General features: G+C 37.9%; 1 protein-coding gene across 1 annotated transcript; it reads left to right on the forward strand.

The window, feature by feature from the left end:
- Window positions 1-175: 175 nt before the first annotated feature.
- Window positions 176-27,664, forward strand: CFAP69 (cilia and flagella associated protein 69; the record flags this gene model as incomplete). Its single annotated transcript, XM_010157941.1, has 22 exons — window positions 176-238; window positions 2,059-2,124; window positions 3,064-3,173; window positions 5,127-5,203; window positions 6,564-6,662; window positions 8,522-8,671; window positions 8,774-8,951; window positions 9,798-9,921; window positions 12,742-12,790; window positions 12,865-12,986; window positions 13,463-13,679; window positions 14,537-14,701; window positions 15,906-16,024; window positions 16,429-16,547; window positions 17,569-17,650; window positions 18,634-18,826; window positions 19,438-19,575; window positions 21,849-21,925; window positions 22,990-23,184; window positions 24,112-24,198; window positions 25,848-25,952; window positions 27,488-27,664. Coding segments are annotated over 22 exons (2,712 nt in total), but the record flags the coding sequence as incomplete, so codon positions are not given.

Below are 27,664 nucleotides of genomic sequence, written 5' to 3' on the forward strand. Positions count from 1 at the left end.
CCCTGGCCTGGTCCGGCCGGTGCGTCGAGCTGAGAACAAGCCCCGGGCTGTGCTCCACACACAGCCCCCATTTACCAGTCCGTGGGTAGTCCATGTCGGCCCAACGTGGCACTTCGACATGTTAAGGTTTAAGCACAGTCAAAAATAAAATAAGTTAAAAGTGTGACTCTTCCAGGATCTGCAGTTAAGATCAGTGGATCTGAATCACGTCATCAAACTACTCGAAGATTCAGACTCCGTAAGTAAGCCTGATACCTCGTTATTTCAGTTACACGGGTAGTAATGGGGCTTAGAAAAATGTTTTATTCAATCCCTTCAGTACCTGGCCTCAATAAACCCGTTGGCACTGACGGCTGGCACTGCAGAGCACAAAGCTGGTGTCGGTACTGGTGGCTGAACACGTTTGCTAAAGATGCTCATTGTAACAGAGAATGGCATCAGTGATGTTTTCATATTTTAAAATACCGTGTGCATATATATATATCTACATAAAATCCAGTACATCGCCACACGGGCACTTTTCAAAGAAAAAAAAAGGCGAAAGCATGTGCATTTAAAAACTAGATGTGCAAATTTCTAGCTTATCTAGGAGTTTTTGAGGGCTGAAACCTACAGCCGAGAAACAGAAATACATACGGAGTTATTGAAAGTATGCCAGGAATTTATGCAATTGCCCAAGTTAACTGCTAACATTTCTCCATGGAGGTGTTTTTAAAGGAAGGAGAAATACACAAAGTGTAGTCACTAAGATGATGAAGGGCCTGGAGCACCTTCCTTATGAGGAAAGGCTGAGAGAGCTGGGTCTGTTTAGCTTGGAGAGGAGGCGGCTGAGAGGGGATCTTATCAATGCTTATCAGTATCTAAAGGGTGGGTGTCAGGAAGATGGGGCCAGGCTCTTCTCAGGGGTGTCCAGTGGCAGGACTAGGGGCAGTGGCCATAAAATGGAAACAAAAGGGTTCACCTGAACATGAGGAAACCCTTCTTCTCTGTGAGGGTGACAGAGCACTGGAACAGGCTGCCCAGAGAGGTGGTGGAGTCTCCTTCTCTGGAGACTGTCAAAAGCCGCCTGGACTTGTTCCTGTGTGATCTACTCTGGGTGATCCTGCTCTGGCAGGGGGGTTGGACTAGATGATCTCTAGAGGTCCCTTCCAACCCCTTCCACTCTGTGAATCTGTGACTATCAAAGCACAAAGAAGAGCAGCATCTCATGTACTTCTATAGATGGTTTTTGGTCTCCACAAGAAGATTTAGGAGACTAAATTCACTAAGCTATCAGTTATTTTTCATCTAAAAACATAATTATTTATATTCTTAAAACAAGAATTTTATTAAACATACCACATTTTAAGTTAGTGATGTCCCAAAGTAGTAGTAGTACAGAAGTAGTTCATGTCCTTTCCCCCCCTACACCCCTTTTGATAGAGAGCTGATAAACTTACTGACTGGAGAAAAATGGTATTTTTTACAGTTTCTCTAGAGATCATATGTATGATAAAATGCCCTTAGGATTCTGGGCTTGTAGATTCCTGAAACAACTTTCTGGCCTGCCTCAAGTTACGGTGCTCTTGCCCAGTGTGGAGGTGCTCAGAAGAGCCAGAGCAGATGCTGCCTATCAGTGACACACCCTGACATACCCTCACTTCAGTTGTTTTCAACTTTGAATTTGCAGGTGGCTTCCTACTGGGGGCAGAGCTCCACCCTAAGACACTTACATCCATATTTTTACACATTTATGTCGTGTGTGACACAGGTTTGGTTTTCTTAGTGGTCTTTCACAGAATCCCAAAGAATTTAAGAGAAAGAGCCCACACATTTGAACTCATGTAGGGTTTTAAAAAGCCTCTTCAGTTTCAAGAGCATAGATTCCAGAGTTAGAAATAAGGCTTGATTAAGGAGCTAATCCTGCTGCAAAGCACTTCCAGAATTTCATTATGTTTTGTGATTTATTTTATTTAAGCCAGTTTCCACTTCCATTAAACTTAAAAGGGAATAAACATAACCATTTAATGTTCTAAGGCAAACTGCAATTAAAACCTGCTTTTCATTCTTATACTTAAGAAAGCTCTGGAAAAAGAACAGCTGAAAACTCTCAAGAAGGTAGTCAAAAGTTTCGAAAATGGAATTGTATCCTTTTTGCCACTCTATAGAACTCTAAAGTCATGGTGTTTTATGTATGACAATACTCTGACTTTTCAGCAGAGCATTTTGTGATGTTCTGTGCTTCCACATGGAGGGCAGCAATGGTCCACATATGTTCTCATCGTTGACCTTCTTGTGCAAACGTAGCCAATGCTGGTAGGGTAGCAAGATTCTTGGGTGCTAGGTTAACTTGCCACAAAATTCAGTAGAGGGACCTCACCTGTACAAGGATTGAATGTGTTCAAAATGTAATTAGTGTACTTTCAACTCAGAACAGACAAGCATAATTATCACTGTTTAAGAAGCAGCAGATAAAGTAGCAATGATTCCAGTGAGGAGACATTTTAAAGAAAAATAAAGTCATACTAATTTATCTGAAACTTTTTTCCTATTTACAGTACAAATTGAAAGGCTTCCAACAATCAGAAGTACTGGGGAGGGTGTAGGCATATGGAAAAATGTAATTAGTTTCATACAGTTCAGCTAATTGCCACTGTACCCTAAATTAGATAATATGTGATTGGTCCAGATTTTCAAACTTTAGTTAGTCACCTGGGACTAGAGTAGGAAAGAATTTAAATACCTCAAGGCTGTCTCCGAATTTAGATAGATAAATCTGACACCGTGATGGAAAAACTTTTCCTCCTATATTTTTAGATTTTAAGTGCTGAGTTTTCAGTGAGTTCAGGCTGATAAGATAGCTAAATCAGATTGGCAAGAGTCGCGCTTCTGTAAACCTACAGGCTGCTTCGAAAAGCCTGAGATGAGCATTGACTCTCATGCTTCATTTAAACATCTAACTTTGAAAGCATTGGCCTTGTTTTTTCTCGGTTGTGTGTTTGATACATGATGAATGCAGTTTTCAACTTTTTCTTCTGATTCATAGCAGTACAAACACTGATTTCCTTAACTTTAAATTAAAAGCCCCTTAAGGATTTAGCACAAATAATTGAAATTCTTAACCTGTGTGCAGAAAAAATGGATGAACAAGAAGCTTTCACTGAGCCTTTATGTGGCTTTGTTAAATTATGTGGGTAAGTACTTTGGCCCTTCTTTTAGAGATTTAAACATGCTTATTAACGTGTTCATACATTTTTCTAAGGCAACTGACATATCCACACAGCATCTATCTACAAGGCATCTATTATATCATCCTTCCTTTTCATGAACTGTGTTTTCCTTGAGTTCAATTTCTGTTGGCATGAAGGAGGGACCTGTTTTAGCAGTTCAAGGTCTGTGGAGGTACGCATTACATCATTCAAAGCTGTATTGTAATTGGCCCCAGCTTGCTTAGAAACGAGATTTCCCAAGGTGTCTCCTTGCCTAGAGTAAGTTGTTCTGGGGCTGCTGGCCTCAGAAGATTCAGCAGCTAAGTCCTGCTGAGGTACGTTTTGCTGTTTCAAACAAGCACTCTAAGTGAGTTAAAAAACCTGAGGTGACACAAAGACACCTCAATACCCAAAGGTAAATCTTAAGAAGTGACAAGCCACACTGCGGAAGAGAAAGAACCACAACAGTTGGAAGATTTGGGATTTATAATTAGTTTTAAAACACACTGTATGAACTTTTGGGCATCTTCATTATACCGTACTTTACTTGTAGAATAGAATTTAGGTGTTACCCAAACTTGTCAGTAGTTTTCTCCTGCTCAGTAATTTAATAAAATTACTTATGTGTTCCTTGTAAATATATTTACTCCTGTATTTAATTATAATTGGAGACAATAAGGAAGAGAAATTATGCCAGACAGGAATGAGTTGTGTAGTAAACCAGGTATTCAAATAGGTTTTTACATAGCTTCCTCTCAGCTGTTGGGCTTAATAAACAGAACGTCACAGCTGAGTCTTTGCGCTCCCTGAGCACCACCGGTTGTACTGCTTTCCTTTGCTGCCACACAGTGGAGAATGAGAAAGCACATCACGACTTTTCATTTTCTTCGGTGTTTGGCAGACGCGTGACAAAACTGAGAATGAATGTATAAGGTCGATAAAATGTAGTTGTGAGTAGGACTTTCCATCTCCTACAGCAGTTCAGCTATAATTGGGGTTTCTGCAACGAATATATTTTGGAAGATTGCACCCTTGGGTTTTGCTTTAATTTCTGTACTATGGAAATTCCCCCACAATTCCGTAGTACTTCATATGACAAAAAGAAGCCTATAACTAGAGGAAGGGGATGCTGAAATTTCATTTCAGATACCAGAACTCCTGTAGTAAAATCTTCCACTCTTTCATAACTGCTGATGTTTACTGACTTCTCACTTCTTTTTCAATGTCTCTTTCTGGTTTTTTCCCCCACCCACTTATTCCATTATTTGCTCTCTCCTTTCTTTTTCTCTGGCTGTGTTTACAGAGGTAAACCAACCGGAAAGCTGTTCTGCACTATGAGCTGCAGAGACCTTAGCATAATACTGTAATGTTCACTGTTAAGAGAATTTTTAGCACTTACATGTTTATGTCATACCTGAGTATTTTGCAAATGTTGTTGAATATTTCTTAATATCCTGTTTTTAAAATTAAATTTGTCATTGGCCTATTTGGAGTCAGTTGATTGGGTTTATTTTTACCCATTTCAAGAGGTTTTGCCAAGGGATATGATCGGTTTTTTCTACTTCTGCACATGTGTATGTACAGTCTAACTCTGCAACAGCCTGGCAGTGCCTAGGTTCCAGGATTTAATCTTCCACATTTAAATGACATTTGTTTATTCTGTTCTTCTTGTTTCATCAAATATGAATTATGAAAATATTATCTATAAACATGTACCACTAAATGCCAAAATGTAATTGCCGGATTATGGAACTGGAACTTTCAATGTAGAATCAGCATTGCAAAGAATGTATTTGTCCTGGGAAAAGTGTCCTTATTTGAAAAAAAAAATGTCAAGGAAGAAGAGAAAAGCTATTGAGCTTTCCTGGTGACTTGGTTAAAGTGTTTTTCTGCAGTGTTTTAAGCATAGATGAATTATTTTTAACTTAAATTTTGCAGGTTACCATTTCAAAAAAAGAAATTATCTGATGAAGTAAGCTATTCTGTGGCAGTTTCAAAATCCATTGCACAACTGGGTGAGTTTAAACTGATATGCCACAATAAAATTATTATTATGGCATAATAAAATTAACTGTATTATGATTTTAATTTCTTGTTACCTCCTTAGTAAATGTATTTTCTTTCAATTATTCATTCAGTCCTCTGTGCTTCTTAATATTAGAAACCATTCTTATTTTTCTGTGCAGCTAACCTGTAAATTATCTAGCAGAATTACCTATTTGCCAATGTCAGAGGCTACATGAGATAACTTTATCAGTACAGCTGAAGAACTAAACCTGTCTATAGCCTGTTTCATTTCATTTTGCTCTGAGAAGATGGTGTAATTACTATAAACACTCAAGCCTGGGATAAGAGGAACATGTATCCTTCCTGCTTCCTTGAAACCAAATGGAAGAAACAAGTGAGAAACAGTTACTCCTGACTCCCAGCTCAAACTTTCAAAACCCAAAGGCTTGAGACCTACCACTTACAGAGGCAAAATACAAGTCAGTCTAGCGCCATGCCTTACTAGGAGTAGCAGTTTCTGGCTTCAGCCTCCTGCGGCATCTGAGCCATGAGGTTCTAGCTTTCAGAAATCTGTTTTAAGAGAGCTGTTGAGGAAAAGGCATGAAAGTCATGTCTTAATGACCAAAATATCTTTTTACAACCTTGCATCTCACATTTCTCACAGAAAATACTGCAAGCACTGTAGGTCAGAAAGGATTCAGAAATGAGCAGACCAGCTCACTAAATGTCAAAGAGATAGCACAATCGGCCTGTCACACATGAAAACAAATTATCCTTGAAATGGATGAGGAAAAAAAAAAGTATTTTTAGAAGTCTTTATTTTCACAGGTCCGAGTGTAGATAGCAAAATGGTTTCAGGTAGTTCCAGGTTCCCTTTAGAGCAGCATGTCCCAAAAGGGTCTAAAATATAACAGATTGTTTATATTACCCATGTTAGGCCGTGGGAGCTCTCTGTGGTAGCTCTCTCTTTATCTTGTGGAAAAGGACCTCTTTGTGTGCTCCCTTTATGTCATATCATGTCTGCTAGAAGGCCTTCTGTCATGGTAATAACAGGCTAGTGTAGTAGCTTTCTTCTGAATTCCAGAACTTCTGGAATAACATCCAGTCTTTTTTAAGGGTCTGTAGCCTTAAAGCAGAGGAGGCCACTTTTTGATTAACGTTATGCTATTCCTCTAAGACCCCTTTGTCCTCTTCAGTGTGGGAGTCCCTATTCCTTGAGTATTTCATAACCAAGCTTTGCATGAAATCAGAGCTTTTTAGGGGGTATGACCAAAGGAAACACTAAGTGCTGTAAATACAAGTGTTAAGATTACTTTCTAAAACGATTATAAACTTTGTAAATTACTTTTTTTTTTCTGTTTCTGGCAGGTTATTTGATGAGGGTGCCTAGCTCTCAAGTTAGAATACAAATCTGTAAGTGTGTTGTTAGCTTTTATAATATGGAGCCACCAAAAAGAACACTCTCAGGTAAATCACAGTATTTTCAAGTATCACAAGAAATCAAGTGTTTATGGTCCCAGCTACTTTGAAATGGCTCTTTTAACTATGGATTAATTTTTCTTGATAACTGTAGTTACTGCATATATATTAAATATATAGCATTGCCAAATGTACAATTAACATATTTTTATAGAAATGCATACTCAAGATCTGAAATTAGTTCATCAATGTACAAAGAATTAATTATTACACTTACAGGATTAGGATTAAATAATATCCAGAAAATGTGGTCACAGGTTCCCTGAGAGGTGGATAATAGAGGAAGAACGAGTAGTTAGGATCAGAATTATAAGAAGGGAAATGTAATTTTCAAGTTTGTATATGTAGCCCGAAGAGAACCAGCTATGGCTTCACTTGTGAGGGATAGATCTGAGCCCATTTAAATTTGATCAAGTTCATATCATATGGACACGTTTAAGAATAGGCTTTGGATAAACTGTGTGACTTCTCTCTGCAGAAAGAGGCTGATGATGCTTCTGTATGAGCTCAAGCATGATCCTCTGGTTTTATGGATAGGCATGCAAACTGTCATCAGAATCCATTACTGTTGACTCCTTTGACACTTATGCTCGTGCCAGAGGCTGTTTTCAGGCAAAGTCAGCCACAGATCCCCTCCTAGAGGGGCACGGGATCACGTGCTGTGAGACAGCACTAGGTTATTAGGCAGTCAAGCTACAGATGAACATTGGCACAGTGTCACAGCGCAGGTGAGGGAGCATGTTGGATCTCAGTGTGTTCCCTTGCTGTGTTCCCACAGCATGACGCTAGTTCCTGTGCCCTCTTACTAGTTTTCATTTATTTTAGGAGGCCTAAAGAAGCTGCAGGCACAACAACCCTCACAAGAACCTACAAACATGAAAACATGTAAATCTGGTTCTACCTTACAAATAAGACTTGAACCCTGCAAGAGCTATGTGTGCATTTAGTTGTATATCTGTAAATAGTTCCATCAAGATAAAAGAATGTTAAATATTGAGTGATTTTATTCTTCTCCTCCAGATTAAGAAAATAAGATCGTTATCTCAAAATTGAAGAATGTATTTCAATCTGATTAAGTCAAATTCTTCCTCTCTAGGTATATATATAGATCTTGCCGAAGTCTGATCCTGCAGAATTCTCTTTCGTATAAAGTAATACTAACTTAGAGCCTATCAGAGTTTATTCTTAGTAAAAACTTGTTTCACCGTGTGCATTATCTGCATTTATCAGTACTGCATTTCATGTCATTTGATATATATATGTATTTAAGCTACTGAAAATAAACTACTTTCATGAGTTAACATATATAAATATAAACAACTTTTCTCATTGCTTCCCCTTCCCCCATAATTCAGTAATGAAATATGGATTTGCATATGCATGGCCAAAAGTAAAAACAGGGGTATATTAGAAAGTCAAACTTACAAGTCAAAGTTTGGATTAACATATTTTAAGTAATACAGTAACAGAAGGTATTAATTCTCTAGTCAACAGGCTACGGAAGAGAACTAGGTCCTGCACCAACAACTTCTTGCATGACCTGAAGAAGGTTTTTCACCTCTGTAATTGTTCTTTCGTTCTGTAAATTCTAAGAAGCAATTAATTTAGTTATGTAGTGTTTTAGTCTTCTTGAGGGTAAGTCTGTTGGATATGCTTTAGGCACTATTAATACTCGGATTTAAGAAAAGCAGCTCTTGCTGTTTATTAGAATTTTTTTTAAGTGGTTTTAGGACTTAGGAAGTATGATATTGATTCTCAGTCCTTTTTTGAGAAAGGATGAATATTTTATGAAGTAAACAAAATTCTGAATATTTACTGCATTTTAACTAAAGCCATTGTATGTGCAGGTTACCAGCCAACAAGTACAAACTATAAAATTCAGATGGCTGAATTAGGAGGATTAGCAGAAACTCTCGTTCTGTCATTAGCATTGGTTGAAAATCGACTTACTGAGAAGTTGTGGGTACTTAAAGCTCTCCAGCATCTCTCTAGTTCTGGTTAGTACAAACTGTTCTGTCAACAATCTCATTACCTCTGACCATGCCTAAAACAATCACTGACCTACAAGGAACTAATTATTCATATTTTCATAATTCCAGGAGTAAATTGCAGACTTATGATGAAGGCCCAAGCAGCCAGCAGACTCTGTTTGCACCTACATGATGTTGATGCCTCAGGACAGCTGGTATTCCACTCCCTGGAAATCCTATGGAACCTGTTAGAAAACACCTCAAAAGAAGAAGTCGTTAATCAGCTCAGTAGCTTGGAATGTGTATAGTAAGTACAAGGGACCATGTTATTAATTAATATTATCATTTTGGAGACATCTAAAGCATTGCTATTGTGTAGCATTTTGTTGGAATTGAATTGAGAGAAAATATAAATAGGGAAAGGAGGTCTCTCCTTAAGTCCCCATTATGTTTTTACTATTAACACATCTGATTCTCTATAATGGAAGCACTACTGGACCAGAGCTCATAGATGAGCCCCATGATTTAGACCCCTCAGGCATCTGTTGCTGTTTCAGCAAGTTAGCTGTCACTGTGGCCTGCAAGATGCCAGGAAATGACACTTGGTTCGAGAGGTGCCTGCCAGGTAGCTCACGAACTCAGTGGCCAGGGTCCAGCTAAAAGCATGTCCAGTCAACTTCAAAACTATTTAATTGTCGAGCCTTATTTCATGAACACAGCTATCTACTGCCAGTTGTTTCTGTTACAGGGCAACAGGGAGATCAAAGTGCTCTGCTGCATAGTGCAGGAGGTTTAGCCCTACCTATTGCTTTGTATGCTGAAAATGTTAATTGCACCATTTTCACACTCACAAGTTCTCAGTAATCATTCAACAACATCCAGTTCCACGCTTGAGTAAATATTATGTCTTTCTATTAAACCATTATAACACATACAGTGGAAGGTGCAAATTGTAATACACTCACGTTGTGTATATGCTTAAACTGGATGTCTAGTGGTACACATAAGAACCCACCTCATAATAACGTTTTAAGTAATTATTCAAACCTTGCAGTTTGAAAAGTATGATGCTGAATGGAGATTCATATACCTAGAGCTGTCTAAAATTAGAATATGAAAAGAAAAGGCAAACTGTATTTAACTTTCTTTTAAGTGCCTTGAAAGAAGTATTTGTAGACCTTCTCATGCATGGTTGCTGGCATTATGATCGTCAGCTACGGAATGACCTCTTGGTGATTGTCACATTACTAGCTGAAAATCCTGCAGCACCTATGATTGTAAGTATTTACAGTTATATTCCAGAGACTAATAACTTCTCCTTTGCTACTATATACTCAGTATTTTTCCCCATTAGTGTTCTACTATTTGTTCTACTCTGTCTCCAGTGCTTTCCTCTTTCTTAGATTTGTTAAGCAAGAAACCATTTTTCTTTCTGCAATTCCCTTTACCTCAGAGACTTCAAATCTGTAGGTCATTAGCCTGGAGGACCAGCATCAACCTTATTTAATACTCAGAAAATCACACTAATGCTATTCATTGTGCAAAAGTTAACAGTAACTCCTGTATTCTTGTACAGATTCTCAAATACCCCATTCTTCTAGGGAGAGTTTTGCACTAAATCTGATTTGTTGTCTGAAGATGTAGAAGTACAGGCTATATTCAGATGGCCCAAATTTACCTGAATTATCTGTGCCTCATGCCCAGGAAAAAGAAGCGTCCTCCAAAAACCAGTTCAGAAGCTCTAAGTAAGATGCTGAGAAAATAACCACTTAGATCCAGTTAATAGGAGGCACATAAGTTCTTTCTCAAGACTAGGTCACATAAATATAGCCTAGAATGCACTATCTTAACTTGCCCAAAAAGTAGATGATTCATTCTTCTGTAATATTCCAAAATTTTAATGAGGAAACCGCAGAGTTTAATTTTTATAGATGTTAATATTATTTTCATAGAATCATTGGATGATTTGAGGTAACCCACCTAGTTCCAACCCTGCTACACCAGGTTGCTCAAAGCCCCTTCCAAACTGGCCGTGAACACATCCAGGGTTGGGGCATCCACAGCTTCTCTGGGCAACCTGTTCCAGTGCCTCACCACCCTCTCTGTGAAGAATTTCTTCCTGATATCCAATCTAGATCTGACCTCTTTCAATTTAAACCCATTACCCCTTGTCCTGTCACTACCTGCCCTTGTAAAAAGTCCCCCCCAGCTTTCTCATAGCCCCTTCAGGTACTGGAAGGCTGCAATAAGGTCTCCCCAGAGCCTTCTCTTCTCCAGGCTGAACAAGCCCAACTCTCTCAGCCTGTCCCCATAGCAGAGGTGCTCCAGCCCTCTGAGCATCTTCGTGGCCCCTTTCTGGGATCTCTCTCCAACAGGTCCATGCCCTTCTTATGTTGGGGGCCCCCAGGGCTGAACAGAGTACTACAGGTGGGGTCTCACAAGAGCTTACTCTCCTGTTTTACAGTTGAGATTTGGAACTTTAAATGAAGTTATGACACGTATACTGCATAATTAAGCAATCAAATTCCTGTTCAAAACAGAAATCAAATTGGCAAAAGCAATCAAATTGGCTGTTCAGGATTTTTTAGTTCCTTTTTTTTAATTCCTTATACCACAAGCAAGAAAAATCATTTCAATGCAAGGTAAAAATAAAAATGTTTTAATTTAAATTCTGTATTCTCATCCTTCCTAGAGATTTTACTTCACTTGTGGAGATAAGGTGCAAGTTATAAATATCAGGCAGACAAAAACATTTACATTACCACTGAATCCTGCCTTGTAGATAATACCAAGAAATTTTCATAAGAAACTTCTCCTTTTTCTTAATATCCTTTCCAATCCACTTCAAAAACTCAATCTGGTATTTAACTTAATTTAGAAATCAACACAGGAATCTGAGCCTTTGAAAAGGAAAATTATTTTCTCACCACAAGTAAACTGGAAAACATAAGCAAAGTAAAGCTTATAATTATATTAATTATTATTATCCCTGTGTTTGAACAAACCAACTGTTTGGTACTTGCTTACTGTTTTCCATCAGAATTCAGTACTGCATTAATCAGCAAGGAGAAAACTTTATGAGTTTTAATGTTTTTTATTTAACCACTTTGCCATGGCTTTGTACAGAGAACATAGATACTATAGAGACAAAAGCTAATAGGCTATATAGTTGTGTACTTCAATATTTTCTTTAAAATTACTTTTGCAATATTTTTCTGAGTCTTAAAGTCATTTGGGTGCACGCTAACTTCCAGAGCTAGGCTGAACAAATCAAGTGAAGCTATACGGGGATGCATCTAAAAAGATGTCTGTAGCGTTCTGTGAGCTTCGCTTCTGTTGGGAGCTGGTAGAAGGCTCTGTGGTGGCTTTGCTGGAGTACTGAGGCCAAACTAATGTATTTTGTTGCTCAAGAAGAGCAATGTCCTGGTAACCATGACTTCTAATCACCTCAGAAACAAAGGTCTTTTGCCTCTTCTGTGCTGCATAGGCAACCCCTGGCCTTGGTCCTATCCAGAGTTGTATTAGACATAATTGTCCTTCTCTTAGCTCTCTAAAAGCTGTGAATTCCAAGCTTTTATTTTCTGAATTTTTGGTATGTCGTATTTGTAAATGCATGTTGCTCATACATGTAGTTTTCCTGTGCTCACGTGTAAATGCACTGAAGTTGAATGTAAGTGTATTAGTACGCACAACCGAAGGCACAAAATTGCATGTACTGATGTATAAACTGGTGTATAAACTTTCACATGCCTAGACGCATTTTAAAAAAACACAACTCTAACAGTACTGAGAATAAGGTTTTCTTGTGTGGTAGATTATAGTGGTGAATATACGTGTTTGGGACTTCCCCATACAAGTTCAGGCTTGTACTGAATGAGACATGGGTTTAACTAATTGTACCCTTAGGTCTGTAGTCAGTTAGTATTGTACAATGTCCAAATGGTTGATCTCTCCTTTGGTAAAATTCTGTTTATTCTGCCACAGGATACATCAGACTCTGTGTTCTGTAGAAAAAAAGCAAAACTAAAATATAATCATGAGTCTTAATTTCACTGCAATTTAATTTAATTAATGTATGTTTTTTGATTGCCTATTAGGAAAGTGGATTTGCAAAGCTGTTAATAGTACTCGCAACATTTACTGAAGGTAAGAGATTTCATACTGCACAATTACACTTCTTTTTTTTTTTTTTTGTAACTTATCTACAATTTCCTTCATAGTTAAAATTCCAAATCCATTGGTAAAAGGCCTTAAACTTACCTGCTGTTATGAGGACTTCGAGCTGAAGAAGTTATTATTTAATGTAATAGGAGGCTTATCTAAAGACCCATCTGCTGTACAGGTGAGTTGCAACAGAATAAAATATAGAGTAAGGAAAAAGTAAAAAAGGTCAAAAGAAACAAAGGAATATTATTTATCTGTTCATCTGGCATAGTCCGCTAGTCTGTAATCAGCTGTTCTCCAAATCAAGAATTCCTACATAGCTTCAGACCAAGTCCTGCTTTTTGAAAGCAGCATACAGTTTCCATTTTAGAAAAGTTACAGACCTAGGCCATGCTAGGAAAATTAGCTGACAAGTGACTGCAAAGCATTATTGAAATAAATGTGAAGAACATAATAAAGGTTAACAAACCACAGCCATGGGAATGCTACAGAATATAAACAGAGTTTGTCTGTACTTGTAGCGTTCATGACATACTTTCTCAATAAAAAACAATTTTTTTATTTAGGACAGATACAGTTGACTCATTGCTTTAGATTTTGCTTATTTGTATGTGAAACCTGTAAGTTGTCTCTCTCTTTGTCTTGACTCTGCAGCTTCTCAGTGAAAATGATGTGATGCCAGCTTTGCTTTATTATATAAAACCAAACCAAAAGCCTGGATTTCATGACTGGTCTGCTGCCCAATATGAAGAATTACAGCTTCATGCAATTGCTGTTTTAGCTTCAGTGGCTCCCTTGTTAGTAGATAAATATTTGTCCTGCCAAGCGAATACTCTTCTCCTCATTTTTCTAGAATGGTGTACAGGCCAAGGTAAGGTGCTCATGGATTTCACACACAGTAACCTCAAAGCACAACTCAACTGAACTCAACTTCCTGTCTTTGACAGGAAGGAAAAATGTAAAACCTGTGAAGTCAGGGTTATTTTTTTTTCAATGCATCACTTAGGAAACTAATCTTTCTCTAAAAAATTACCTTTTGGTTTTTTTTTTTCTTCTGAAGGATAAGTTGGTACCCCATTCCCTGTGTACCACTACCTTGACATTCCTTCAGTTGTGTGGGCATCACACATCTCTGCTGCCAGTATTGAAGCTAGTCAGATGCCCTTATTGTGGCAACAAGTCCAACCAGTAATTCCTGCCATGAGGCAGGATGCATTAACCCAAACCTAGAGCTGTTTGCAGTAAGACTACAGCTGGCTTGTGGCCACCAGCTAAGAGTATGGGCTAAGCAAAAGGTAACTAGCTGCACCCAACTCCATGCACTAGGCTTCTGGGAATGGAAAGTTTTCACAATAAAATTGCTGTGTTTTCCTAGGAAGAATTTTGATCTAATGGAGATCAAAAGGTGTTTATTACATGTCATGCTAGAGAAGATATTTTGTGTTTTGGAGACGGCTCATTAAGCTAGTAAGGTTTAAAAAAAAAAAAGTAATCATTTCAAATGTTCACCAAAATCATACCTTTCCTATAAGTGTAAGAAGTGTAGCCCTACACAGAAAGGCTTATTACTAGATGGTTTTAAACAAGAAACCTTTCTAACATTAAGGGATTTTGTTTGGTTTTAGCTTTCTTATATCAACAGGCCTTTTTTTTTTTTTCCCTGAGCTTATAATTATTCTACACATACACTGTCTGCCAAAAAGAATGCTCATTGTGCTTGCTCCACAGATTCTTTCTTCAGTCAAGGTAACAGTTTCCATGGAACAGGTGGTCGTGGCAACAAACTTGCACAAATGCGCTACAGCCTGAGAGTGCTGAGATCTGTTGTGTCCCTTTATGATGATGCTGTGAACCTTAATTTGTGTGACCAGGGAGCAATTAGTCAGCTACTGGGTAAAGAACAGTTTGTATTGCTGTACTTGGATTAATACGGTTCTGTTGATACTAAGAATGTTCCTGCTTTTTTGTGTGTTGTGGTTTTAGTGTGTTATACAAACAAATTTTGTTAGATTAAACAAACAGAATTGAAGGAATTAAGTAAAACAGCCAGCTGTAAAAGCCTAGGTATTTAATATCAGAGTGAAAGCTCCCCCTTCTCCCTTTATTATACTGCATTTGTTACATCCTATTTTCACTATGGTAGCCCCTAGGAACTTCAGCCATGAGTCTTGTTCTACTGACATCTATTATGGTGTCACTTTCACAACTCCTCTCTAGAGTAGAGGAAAATTAATAACAATATATGAAGAACATTATGAAGAATAAAAGCAGATAAAAACTGCTTAACCACTGCTCCTGCAATTTTAGAGCATTTTCTTGTTCAGTGGCACATACCTGCTGTTACATTCGTTACTGGAACATACCAGTTCCAATACACACTGGTTTAAGTTCTTTTCTTACAATAATAAACTTTCCACTACTCTGAAGGAGTCATACTGGAAGAAACAAAATAGGTAAGATCCTTTGGAATTCAAAGAGTATGTTCTAATGGAAAGCTTAGAAATAAAGGATTTTATATCCTCAGTTGAAAGTTGTAATACAGTGAAAACTGTGGAAACTTACAGATTTTAGTGAAAGCAAAATTAACACTGTACCTTACATATCAGATGCAAGTAACTTTTCTTACTTTAGGGGAGTTCTGTGTCTGAATGTCCTCTTTCATATAGTGTTTCCAAGGCTGATCTTCTCAGCAGTGGTGGTACTGCATGTCTCTCCCACATTTCCACTGTTAGTGGAAATGTTTGTGAGGTGTACAGTAGAGAAATTGGTAAGCTCATTGCCTTCTTCTAAGCATTCCTTAATTCAGATCAGTTCCCTGAATTCATTGCACTGGCACAATTAGAAGGGGCAGCACAGAGCCTGAACAAGGAATTCAGTGCAAGCTGCTATCACTGACTGTCACCAAAAGTGAAGTCCATGAAACTACAGCACCTGAGTGCTGCTCTTCTGTGAGCTATTATAAAACACAGGAGATGAAACTGAACAGCATAAGTAGGTTCCTTAAAAAAATCCCTTGGTGTAAATTTGATCAGCAGCTGTAATAGAATTCTGACTTGTCTATAGGATATTCACATGTATAAAATATATTCACTTATAGACATCCTAAAGTATGCAGCAAACAAATCTGAAGAGAAAGAAGATGCTATTCTACTAGAAATCCAAGCAGATATATTATTTCTTTTGTCTGCTCTCTGTGAAAATGATCTCCACAGAAAGGTAGGTATCTTTCTACCTCATACTGTGCAGAAAATGTGAAAACATGGTGTATTTTCATTTGAAGAGTACTGCTTTTTTTTTTTAACTCAAAAGCAGATATCAAATGTAGTTCATTGCTAACGAGTCAGGTCTGACAACTGGTTTCTGTGACAGGGAGAGATAAAATGCAGAATCACTCAGAAATCTGCTAGGAAGCGTCTCACTAACAAGTGTCTTGCTAATATACATGATTTTTAAAAGAATATATGAAAGTGTGTTAACGAATGAGATTAGCTGTTTGGGGAAACTGAAAATTTATTCTTCTTATGTATAGCATAAAGAATATAGCCCGCCAAATTTCTAATATGTAGCTGTTTAGTAAATATTACTTAAGAAACTTACTGCTTTAATTAACGTTTCAACAGGAACTCTTCAGCTATGAAGGAGTGGATTTACTTATCCCATTCATTCAGATGGATCCAAGGAAGTTACAGAGTGGATTAGGCCACAAATGTCTCCTTTTCAGTGCACTCGACTGCTTGTGGTTAGTGAAATATTCTAGCAGCAGTAACCCTTGAAAATATCAAGTCTTGTGTTATTTAGGTCTGCAATAGCTATTTAAAATGTATAAAAATTCTTCATACTGTTTGACCAACTAAAGATTATAGAAAATAAGCAGAATATTCTGCATATGTTTTCTTCTAAATAGGGGTTCAGTATGACAGCCCACAAAGTGACCTCCTGATATGCAGAGGTACCTAAGACTTTCTAAGTGAGGTGTATGGTTGGAGTCTGTACATAACTTCAGAGAAGTAAACAGAAGGCAAGAGTAGACCAATATTAGCTAAAAACTCTAAGCGTAAGGAGTGTTTGAAAATGGGCTATATTGAGCTAGAAATATTTTAAAGACTGCTATCAGAGAATGCCAATACATATAAGCATAACCAAAAGTTAATTTGTTTTAAGGCAGAAGTTGATAAATACAATGAAAGCCCATGATATGTTTGTCTGTGAGAAAAGACTGACGCAGGAGATCCCTTCAGTTTCTGTGTTAATGACCATAAGTGAGGGAATAAGAGGAGGAAGCAATAGCAACATGAATGCTGGTTTGATGATCATTTTAAGATAGGAGAAACAAACACTATGACAAAAAAAAAAAAAAGTCTTGCTTGCCTTACCCCCTTGATTCTGTTGGTGGAAATATTCACACAGCCCTGCAATAAACCTGATCAGGGACCTGGTCTAGCTAAATTTTACCCTCTTTTACTGGGTAATTTTAGTTCAAATACATACTCTAATCCAATCTATTGTGAGTCTGCCAAGTTTCCTGGGCTGCAACAAGGAAAGGGTGCCACGTGCAAGAAGAAAGAGCAGTGGAGTAGGGTATATTTAGTAATACAGTGTAAATGAAAAGGCATGTGCAACATGTTCTGTCTACTCCCTGGAGGTATGAAGCGTATTGCTTACCAAATGTATTTATGCAATTCAGTAAAATAAATTAGTTGCTTGTAAAATGGTCTAAAGCATAAAAATGTTTCTACATGGTGAAATTATTTCTGTTTAAGGTCCTGTGTCATTGGATGTTACATTGCAGAGGATTATTTTCTTGAAAAACAGGGCATTTTTCTCCTTCTGGATTTGTTAGCAGTAGGTATTTTTATTATTGTTGTTACAGAACGAATGAGTAGTAGAACAACATGGAAAATTGCCTTATTTTTGTTACAGTATCTCCTAAGACTATTACAATACTAACAAAAAGATTAGCATATGTAATTCTCTCAGATAGGAAGGTAGTCATACACTAGGATATCTGCTCAGAAAGGATTGGATGGATTTTCCGTGTACCTTTTAAAAAAATAAATATTTGACTGAGGGAGTTTTTATACTCTTTTTAAAAAGAAAACTCTAACTATGCTTTTATTTTGCATGACATCTCTGTTTAGAAAAGCACCACAGTTCTTGCTTCATACTGAAGTTAGTAAGAGCAGAGTTAGTTAGTATACACTTCAAGGCTCTACAAGTTACGGTGTTTAAAGTCACTGGGTACAGGTGTTTTGTGTATTGCTACTTCTGTGGGTCTTGGACTTAGAGCTGGCACAGGCATTTCCTATGCCAAAAATAAGCATGCACCTTCCCCGTTTCATTTCCTCCTCATACTCGCCGGTCATACTGCCAGCCTCTTGCAGTGCAAGGCTGCAGACCCTTCCCCACTCCCAGCTGCTGCTAAAAGATCTGGCCACAGAACAGGACAGGTGCTGTGTGGTACTGCTCAGCCACTGCCTTCAGTCTGTTTCTTAGAAAAATAACTCTTGGTAGTAGTACAGTCTCCAGCATGTGAGCCTGGAGGTATGTATGCAAAACCTATTATGTAATTCCGCACACAGGTATGCGCATCTTATGATCCTACACTCATTCCCCTCATGTTCCTTGATTTATGGAACTTTGCATGGCAGGATTCCAGAATCCTGAAAGATTTACAAGTTTATACACCAGTTTTGTGCAAATAGTTGCAATGAAAAGCTTGCATTTTCTTGATTACGTATTACACAATTTCTCTATGTTTTTTGAAGGTAGACATCGCTGTGTTTTGAACAGTTTAAAACACTTTTTTCCCTTTTCCCTTCATCAAGTTAAAGCAAAAGAACTTGTGCAATATCATCCTTGGAATCTTGGTTGAATTTTGTGACAACCCTAAAACCACTTTGCACATTGGTACCTGGCGGGGGGAGAAAGACCAAACAGGAGCTAACCTTCTAGTGCAGTTATGGAGACAGGAGGAGTTGGAGCTAGGAGTCAAACGTGATCAACATGGAAGGATTGTTGGTAAGTTTTATGATGCAGGTAAAACTGTGAGCAGTTTTTACTGAATAAAGTAAAACAGTATTTGCTTTTGCAGTCTAATCCTGATGAAAGGAAATCACAATATTTATAGTTTTATGCTGTAATTCTTACCAAAGCCAAAATATCTTATATCTATTTCAATAGAGCCTGGTCACAAGATGGCATTTTTGACCTTAGCTGGGAATGAACCGGGTAATCAACAGAGCCATGACTAGTGTCCTGCAAAGCTTTTCTAACACTGGACAGCTAAGATATTTAATTTCTTCCACAAACAGCATTATGTTTTGTTATATGTTGTACAAAGCAGCAAGGAGAGTGCTATGGTCTCGCAAATCTTTAGTCATGCTAATTAATATCTCCTGGCCCAAATGATGTTTAAATTCCTGGCCAAACTATCAAAATTATTTACATAGTGTCGGCAAAGACGGAACTGCTTTCTTTTGGAGGAGACATCACAGAAAAGAATGTCTGCAGCTGCATGCTAAAGATGCTCATACTTCATTGCACAGATAGCATTTCGTCTAAGTTTAATATCTTTGGGAAGATAATACTTCTTCATTCTTCACTCGTGTTTTGTATTTTGAAATTCTTAGACATGAAGGGACCTATTGCTAGCAGCTTCCAGAAACAGCAAGAGGTCATCCCCATGCCTGCCAACTGTCCCAGCTTTGCCATCTTGGAAATTTCAGAAAACATACGAGCAAAAATTTATTCACTATTGTGCAAGCTAGGTAAGACAAGTGAAATATTGCCTTGTCAGTGTCATTGAAGTGAACATGTACACTAGCAATCAGTAAGGTCACTATTAAAAAAAGGTCAAAGGAAAGTTTGAGATGCATCATCAACACTGTTATTAATAGAGGATTGACCATCCTGTTCTTCAAGTCCCTGTTGATGAGGATTTCAAGACTTGGAGTCTGCCTCTGTCATTAGGAAGAGATTTCCTAGAGTTAAACCTAAAGTTTGCTTGAAATTTTCTATAATTTGTTTTCCCACACACAATAGCTCTTTAATATATTTTAACACTTTTACCTTTAATTTTATTTCCCTAGATTAAGAAATACTACTTTCTGCAGCTATTAATCACAGATCTCATTTTCTAGCCTAACCTCTAATTACTCTCATTGTTCTTTTCTTGAATATTTCCAATTGGTTCACATTTTTCTTGATGTGTAGTGCCCCAGAGCTGAACGCAGAACTCTGTCAGAAGCCTCACAGCCCAATAGAACTACATTCCTCTACTCATCTTGTAAATAAACATTCTGACATTAATGCAACAATTGCTGTATTCACAGTGGCATCATAATGTTTGCTCATATGACTTAGGATCTTGTACAGTCATCTATCATCCTGGATTTGTACAGATCACTATTCCTACATTTAAAATTTTTTATTTGTCCTTAATGCATTAAATTCTGGGCGTTTAGATAATTTTTCAGCTTGGAAAGATTAATTTGCATTCTAATCTTTTCTTTCAAAATGCTGCAGTCCCTCCCAGTTCTGTGTTGTTTGCACACTGAATATGAAATACTCATTACACTCTTGTCTAAGAACCTAAACCAAAGTCAAGCTATATAAAAACCTCTTCTACATCTGTGAGATTTCTTATATGGCTGTAGCCAAAAGCTAGGATGAAGTACATGGTTTGGTTTTACTAATTCATGTTTGGTATTAATGTTTTCACTGTTAGCATTTAACTGCATAAACAGTCTTTGTTCAATTATTATTTGTTTCAGTCTTTTTTTCAGGACTGAACTGAACCAATATTTTCTGGCTTTTTCTTTTCCCCTTTTAAAAACAGGCATTGTGTTTGGTTTTTTTCAAGTCCATCCTCCACAGGTTTAAAGTTGGTTAATAATTGTTCTGAGATTTCTTCAACCAGTTCCCTGGGAAACCTAAAGAACTAACTGCTTTGAAAACATCCTTAGTTGCTCTAATAAACTATAGCCAGTTCTTCCTCCATTGCAACCCAGGTTCTTACTAATTTTTATTAGTGTTATGTTGGATCACAGCTAAATTCTTTATTACAACAAATAGGTGTGACATTTTTTTCCAGCTTTCTCCCATATTCACATGACTCATATTAGTTGGACAGGTTGTAATGTCTCCTGTGAAGGACTGAAATGACATGAAAGTGGATAATAGAGAACTGGAAGATCTTTATAGTCTTTTCTCAGCATCTTCTTCTTACTCCAGTCATGCTCCATAACAGCCAGTAACATGGTGATCTAGAAAAGGAGCGTTAATTGGTCTTTATTTATGGTATTTTTTAACTTCAAAACTTAATGTGATTATACTCTAGTAGATAGATGCTACATTCCCAGTTACCACACAGATGGTATGATGAAGTTGAGAATGAGATTTCATAGACCATAGGGTTTTTTTTTAAATCAAGTATAATTAACGTGCATAATTAGCATGCAAAAAAAAAAAAAAGCATAGCCTTAGCAACCATACTTCTACACCTTATTCTTTTGCATGTATTGTAAACATTTTTTTAAAAGATTGAGTCATTATGCTCAAGGCTTAAATCCATGAGATGGAGTAGACCCCCGTTACACTGTTTGTACACAAAGTACTGGAGACCCTGTAATACAATTCTCCTGTTGGCTATTTCACAGCTAAAGCAAACTCCATTTGAGCTGAATTGCTTCTAAAGAATCTGTGACCTGTGGACTCAACTGTGTGTCTGCTTTAACAGAAGATCAAATCCTTACCACAAAAGCGTAGCAAATGCAGGACTATCCTGGCTTTCCAAATGGTTGGAAGTTCACTGAAGGCACTCATAAGTAATGAGTTAGTATAGATTGAATTTATTACAGAGAAAGTAGGGGTTTTATCACAGAAAGTTTGTTCAGGTTAGGAGAGTGACTGACTGGTGTATGTGTGATGAAGATATTTCATGTGATTACATGACAGATCAGATGGAGTCTTTTTTTAGAATGTTGTATTTTAGGATAAATTCATCATGCTGTTAATACTGACATGGTTAATATTCCTTTAGGTTTTGAAAATTTACCTGGATTATCTGCTAAGGATTATATCACACTTGCTATCATCCGGCGTTATATTGACTTTAAAGTGAGTATTGTGGAAGAAAATAATACTACTGTGTCTGTTTGAAAAAATAGCAACTCTGTCTTGGGATACAACAAACAAATGAACCTTCAGAAGCTGTCACGTATGTCACAAGTCACCTATAGTTTCACAGAGTGTAAGCCAGGATTTACCGTCAAAATAAATAGTCCCACTTCCATGATTCCAGCACTCCCCAGACTCTTCCTTTTTACTGCCACAAGCGTTCGTGACTGCACAGAAAATAAGACTACAAACCAATGCTACTTAAAAATGACTCAGGAAAAAAATAGCTGTAACTGTTTGCCACCCCAAGAAACAGGATTGTGCCAGGAGAGGAGTAGGAAGTTGGAGAAGGGTAGAAAGAGTAGGACTGCCTCTTTGTGCAGTAAGGTCAGTTGGGAGGGGGAGTTGCTATTAAAACTACATTAAACACTCATTCTGATAAAGGTTTTTCTGTGCTTTCCCATCTCTGTCTCCACATGCAGTACCCATCCATACTGTCAAAAGGTAAGAGGGATGTGCCTATAGGAAACAAGAACAGGGTACCAAGCTTTGTGGGAGCCATCCTGCTCAAAAGATGCTTGCAGTTTACGCCAATTTTCTGCTTAGGAGCCATGTCTGTGAGAGCTTGAAGTGTTCAGGAGGTAGCAAGACTCGATCTTTATTTGATAATTCCAGCTTCCATTTATGTCTCATGTTGCAGTTTGCCCTGATGCAGTGCACAATTTGAAATTTTATAGAAGCAGCCACTAGGACACAACACTCTTGCAATTTGGTATCTTGTAGCTATCTGTATTTCTTCCAAGTTTTGGTAGTTACCAGCATTCCTGTTATTGCTCTGTGGAGTCAAGCTTGGGCTTGGAAGGCTTCGGGAGGTTTATTACGAATGGGTTTGGCATAGCATTACTGAAATCTAACCTTGCATAAAAATCCTGGGAAGTGAAACAATGATAAGGAAAGAGATTGTTGCTTTTTGAATGTGAATTCAATTCAACTTTCAATTTTGAATAATTAGAACTGAAAAAAGAGGTAAATATGAAATAGTGTGAGGTGTGTTTCACACACAGGTAGGAGAAGTTTGGAGTGAACTGTGTGCAGAACTAAAAGAAGAATTCAAGCCTGTTCTGTCAGATGAGGAAGCCTTGAGAGTTATTTCAGAGGTATCAGAAAATACTGGAAGAATGGTTGCTGCTCTGCAGACTGAAATGCTTGAAAGTCAACATCACCAAGAAATCCAAGAAGAAAAAAAAACATATACAGAGGTAAGACAAGGACTATTTAAATAATAAAACCCATGTAAAGCTTTTTTGTCAACTTATATAAAGATTTTCTTATTATAAAACGTTGAGAATTCTGTATGTATACACTGCTTGAAGTTATTTTACTCTCTCAGCAGTAAAATTTTAACTTTAAATTAAATTAGGCTAACCTCAGTTCTCACAATTTGTATAATTTTGCCAGTTTTCAGAGAGCAACATGAAAAAATGAAGCAGCATCTTCAGTGATGCATCAGCAATGGTGTAATGAGAAATGATCGTTAGGTTACTGTAAGAGTTGAACCTGTTTCCATCTGTAGCAGATAACAATTCAGAGTACCTAATCCAACTACATCTGCTTCCTAAAGTTAGACATAAGCCTCTGTTATAAGCTCCCTTGGCTGAATATTCACAAAGCTTCATTACTTCACAAACCAGTGTTTTGTGCTGCCCAGCGTGCTGAGAGTGAGCAGGTATAGACATTTTCCAGCTTTGGTTATGAGGCGAGCATTTGGCATTTTTGCTCATCTACTGTCTCATCCCCTCCTGCACCCTGAGAAGTCAGACCAATTCATCCAGTTGTCTACAGTCTCATGCTAGTGTTTTGGGGGGATTGTCATGCATTACAATGCCTGCACTTTTGTCACCAGAAAAGTCACATCTCTGTTACTCAGCATTTGAGAGTGAGAATACACAGAAAGTATTCCTGAAAGAGTTGGGGCTCTTCCAACATTGGAAGAGGGGAAAAATTGTTTGTGACAGAAAAGGTGAGCCTTTTCTTTTTTTTAAAGGCAGTGCATAAGTGAAGTCGTTAAAGGGCAAGTACGGCATTACCACCCAGTCTACACTATCCAAACAGCACCAGCAAAGTGTTCAGGACAGCTCATGAGAATAGGATTGTGTGGCCTCTTGTAAATCTCATTTATTTTACAGATCCAAGCTACACATAAGCAGAGAGAAGTGGTAAATAAATCCTGGGAAAATTTCTTGACTCGGACCTCAAACTATGAGACATTGAAGGTAAGAAATCTGAGTGATGGGGCAAAATTTATATCCACAGTGTAGTTATAATAATGTGTTCCAAACACATTCCTTAATGAATTATGAGGATATTCAAGTAGAAGTTGTAGTGAATTTTATATTCACACAGACATAAAAGAATGAACTGTATTGGCAAAGCTATGGAATCTTGGATTCTTCTGCTCTTCTATGACTCTGTCATTTGCTCTTCTGATTACAGTCACGAATCGAGAATCAACATTGTTTATGCACTTGCAATCGGGGGGGTGGGAGTGATGCGTATGCATGTATATTTGTCCTGAAATTGTTGAAACTACAAGTCTGGCCATTCTTTTCTTTATTTTTTCTAATCCTACCTTCCCTGTTTTTAATACAGCAGACATGTTTCAAGATGGGAAATATTTTATGATGAAAGGAGTTTTTTTTAGAAATATTTATGCTTTTCCAAAAGAACATAAAAATTGTTAGAGCCGTGTTTAGGCAATCTGATTAAGCTGGAGAATTAATGAAATTAGACTTAAAAGCAATGCTTTGGCAGCTGAATTTAATTTTTCTTCATTTCTCAAAGGAGATGCAAAAGGGAAAATTTTCTTCACGTGCAAGCACCTCACTGGCCTGTGGTAAAGATCTCTGTAGAATTAGAAACTGAAGAAGGCCAGAAAAACGATTTTGGGAACGAGAAATTTGGGAACTAGAGGCTACTTAGTTTTAACTGAGTGCCTGGAAAGCTTGTTGCACGTGAGGAACGAGAAGGTTCTTGGAAGTGGCTGTCATGCATTAACCAAGGACAAATCATGCCTTGCCAACATGGTTGCCTTCTGTGATAAAATTATTAGAGCTGGAGAAGGAGGAAGATGCATGTCATTTTCCTTGGCTATAGCAAGGTTTTCAGGACAGTCTTGTGTCATATCCTTGTAGCCAAATCGAGGAGATACGGACTAGACTATGCGTAGGTGTGGCCCAGCACTGCTGAATTACAAATTGGATGAAAATCTAGCTGGCCCGATGGGCTCCAAGGACAGTGGTCAGTGATTAAAGTGTAACGCACAGTCAGTTCTGAGTGATATTCCTCAGAGTTAATTATAGGGTTTATACCGTTTAATGTTTTCATTAATGACTTGGATATTAGATCAGTATGCAACCTCATCCCATTCCTGCACGGCACTGAGCTGGAGGAAGCAATCCATATGCTGGGAGGTAGGGTGGCTCTTCAGAAGGGCCTTGGCAAGCTGAAGGGATGGGCTGACCAAAAGCTCATGCAGGTCAGGGAAAGAAAATGTGAAGTCATGCATCGGGGATGTGTTAATGCTACCGGCCTGGGGACTGACTGGCTGCGTAGACGCGTACGGGGTGTGGGGGGACAAGCTGAACATGAGGCAACAGTGTGCTCTGGTGGTGATGGCGGCTAACAGCAGGTACGGCTGCATCAGCCAGCGTATCCCCCTTGTCAAGCCATGCCCCTTCAGCCGGTTTTCAGGGCCCCAGTACCAGAAAGAGTCACAAACCAGATGGAGGGTGCTTACAGTTAAAGGCCAATAGAATTGTCAATTCATTTCTTTTGCCATTTTGGTTGTGTATTTTCTAACAAGTGTAAATGATACAATTCATTCTGATGAAAACAAATTTGCCTTTTTTCTAACTATCTTTAGAAAGCAAAAAGGCTTCAGGAAAAATCAATAGAGGCTTCTAGATCTAAACTGAAGACTCAAAACGGAACAGTCCATTCCACTGATATTAAGGGCCTCACTACTACAGTAAGTAATCCCCAATGACCCTGGTTTATTTTCATAGAATCATAGAATCTTTAGGTTGGAAAAGACCTTTGAGATCATCAAGCCCAACTGTTAACAATGCTAATACCACCTCTAAACCATGTCCTTCAGCACCTCATCCACATGTCTCAAATACCTCCAGGGATGGTGACTCAAACACCAACCTGGGCAGCCTGTTCCAATGTCTGACAACCCTTCCAGTGAATAAATTTTTCCTAATATCCAATCTAAACTTCCTCTGGTGCAACTTGAGGCCGTTTCCCTTTGTCCTGTCACTTGGGAGAAGAAAGAAGGAGCTTAATGGAAAGCAAGCGATGGTCTCAGAGTGCTGGACTGGGATTTGTATCAAATTATCTTTGCCCTAAACTTCTGGAAGATATGGAGGGACACATCTGTGAATGCAAGATGAAATGAGCTGTAAAAGTTATTTAGTTATGTGCATAGGTATCAGTGAAACTGTTAATTAGCAATATTTTGTAGAAAGTGTCTGAAAAATCTAGATATTAACAGGAGGATTTTGGAAATTGTTAGTAGAGAGAAATGTAATGTTAGATTTTATTTTAAAGACTTGGACATCAAACCAATATTATTAATTTCTTTGAAGGGAGAGGATTTATCAAGAAAAATATCTTCATGATTCTATAATCAATATTTCAAGAACTGTAGACAAAACCAAGGAAAAGGTTAGCCTGTTTTGCAGAATAAGCGTATTAAGAAAACGAACACTTCAGCAACATCAGATAAAAATCCTTGGGTACCTTTCTTAGAAGAATTACAAGTGACAAATATGGCTGGCAATATTTTTCATGGAACAGTCTTCTTCCCTCCTCTCTGCCAAACTCCCTAGTAGGGAGAGATGAAAATTAAGCTAAGATGGTTATTGCAAACCAGTCAAGGTCAAGAAATCAAACGTGTGAGTCACATGCCCTCAGAAAGTTGTATTGCTTGTTTCAGTGGGTCACGGTTAGAAGATAGAGGGTCACTCCGGGATTTTATTTCAAAGACCTGACCATATGCAGTATAAAGAGTAGTAATGAGACTGGAAAGTGTATGTGTCTTTCAGCCTGTTTTCCTGGAGCAGCAGTTATAGGCAACTGCATTCTGAGAGAAACAGCGTCTGTTCCCTTTTTTCCTTTGAAATATTAATCTATAGTGAAATTCTGAGGACAAAAAACTGTGGCTAATACTATATACAAATCCATATAACATTGCACAACAAACTTTTGTTTTAACAAAGGCCTGATTTTTTTCATTTCTTCAGTTGGTAAGATGAGACATGAAGGCAGAAAAGCAGAGTACAGAAAGGTACCTGCTGAAAAACCGCCCTTCTTTTCCTTTGTATTGATGGGAACAATTTGTGAATTGAGTATAAAGGGTAGTTTGAGTGGACCTCAGAAATCTCAGCGTGCATCTCCACCAGCTGAATGATATTTTTGAAAGACAGTTCATGATTTAACTCTTGTCTCATTTTAAATGCTACCACGAATGTCAAGCAATGCATTTATTTTGTTTTTCAGATTGGATCTGGTCGCTTAGTAACTGTCGAAAGTACACCTCCTCAGTTAATTGGAAGGCCACTGGCTCTTACAGACCTTGCTCTTAGAAAGCCTGCTCTTTGTGAAGGAGCCTTAAAAAAGATCAAAAGAGTTAAACCGTTAGACTCCGTCAAGAAAGATTCGGTACCTGTAGAATAG

The sequence above is a fragment of the Eurypyga helias genome, unplaced genomic scaffold, assembly GCF_000690775.1.
Source record: "Eurypyga helias isolate BGI_N326 unplaced genomic scaffold, ASM69077v1 scaffold12848, whole genome shotgun sequence".
Taxonomy (NCBI): Eukaryota; Metazoa; Chordata; class Aves; order Eurypygiformes; family Eurypygidae; genus Eurypyga; species Eurypyga helias.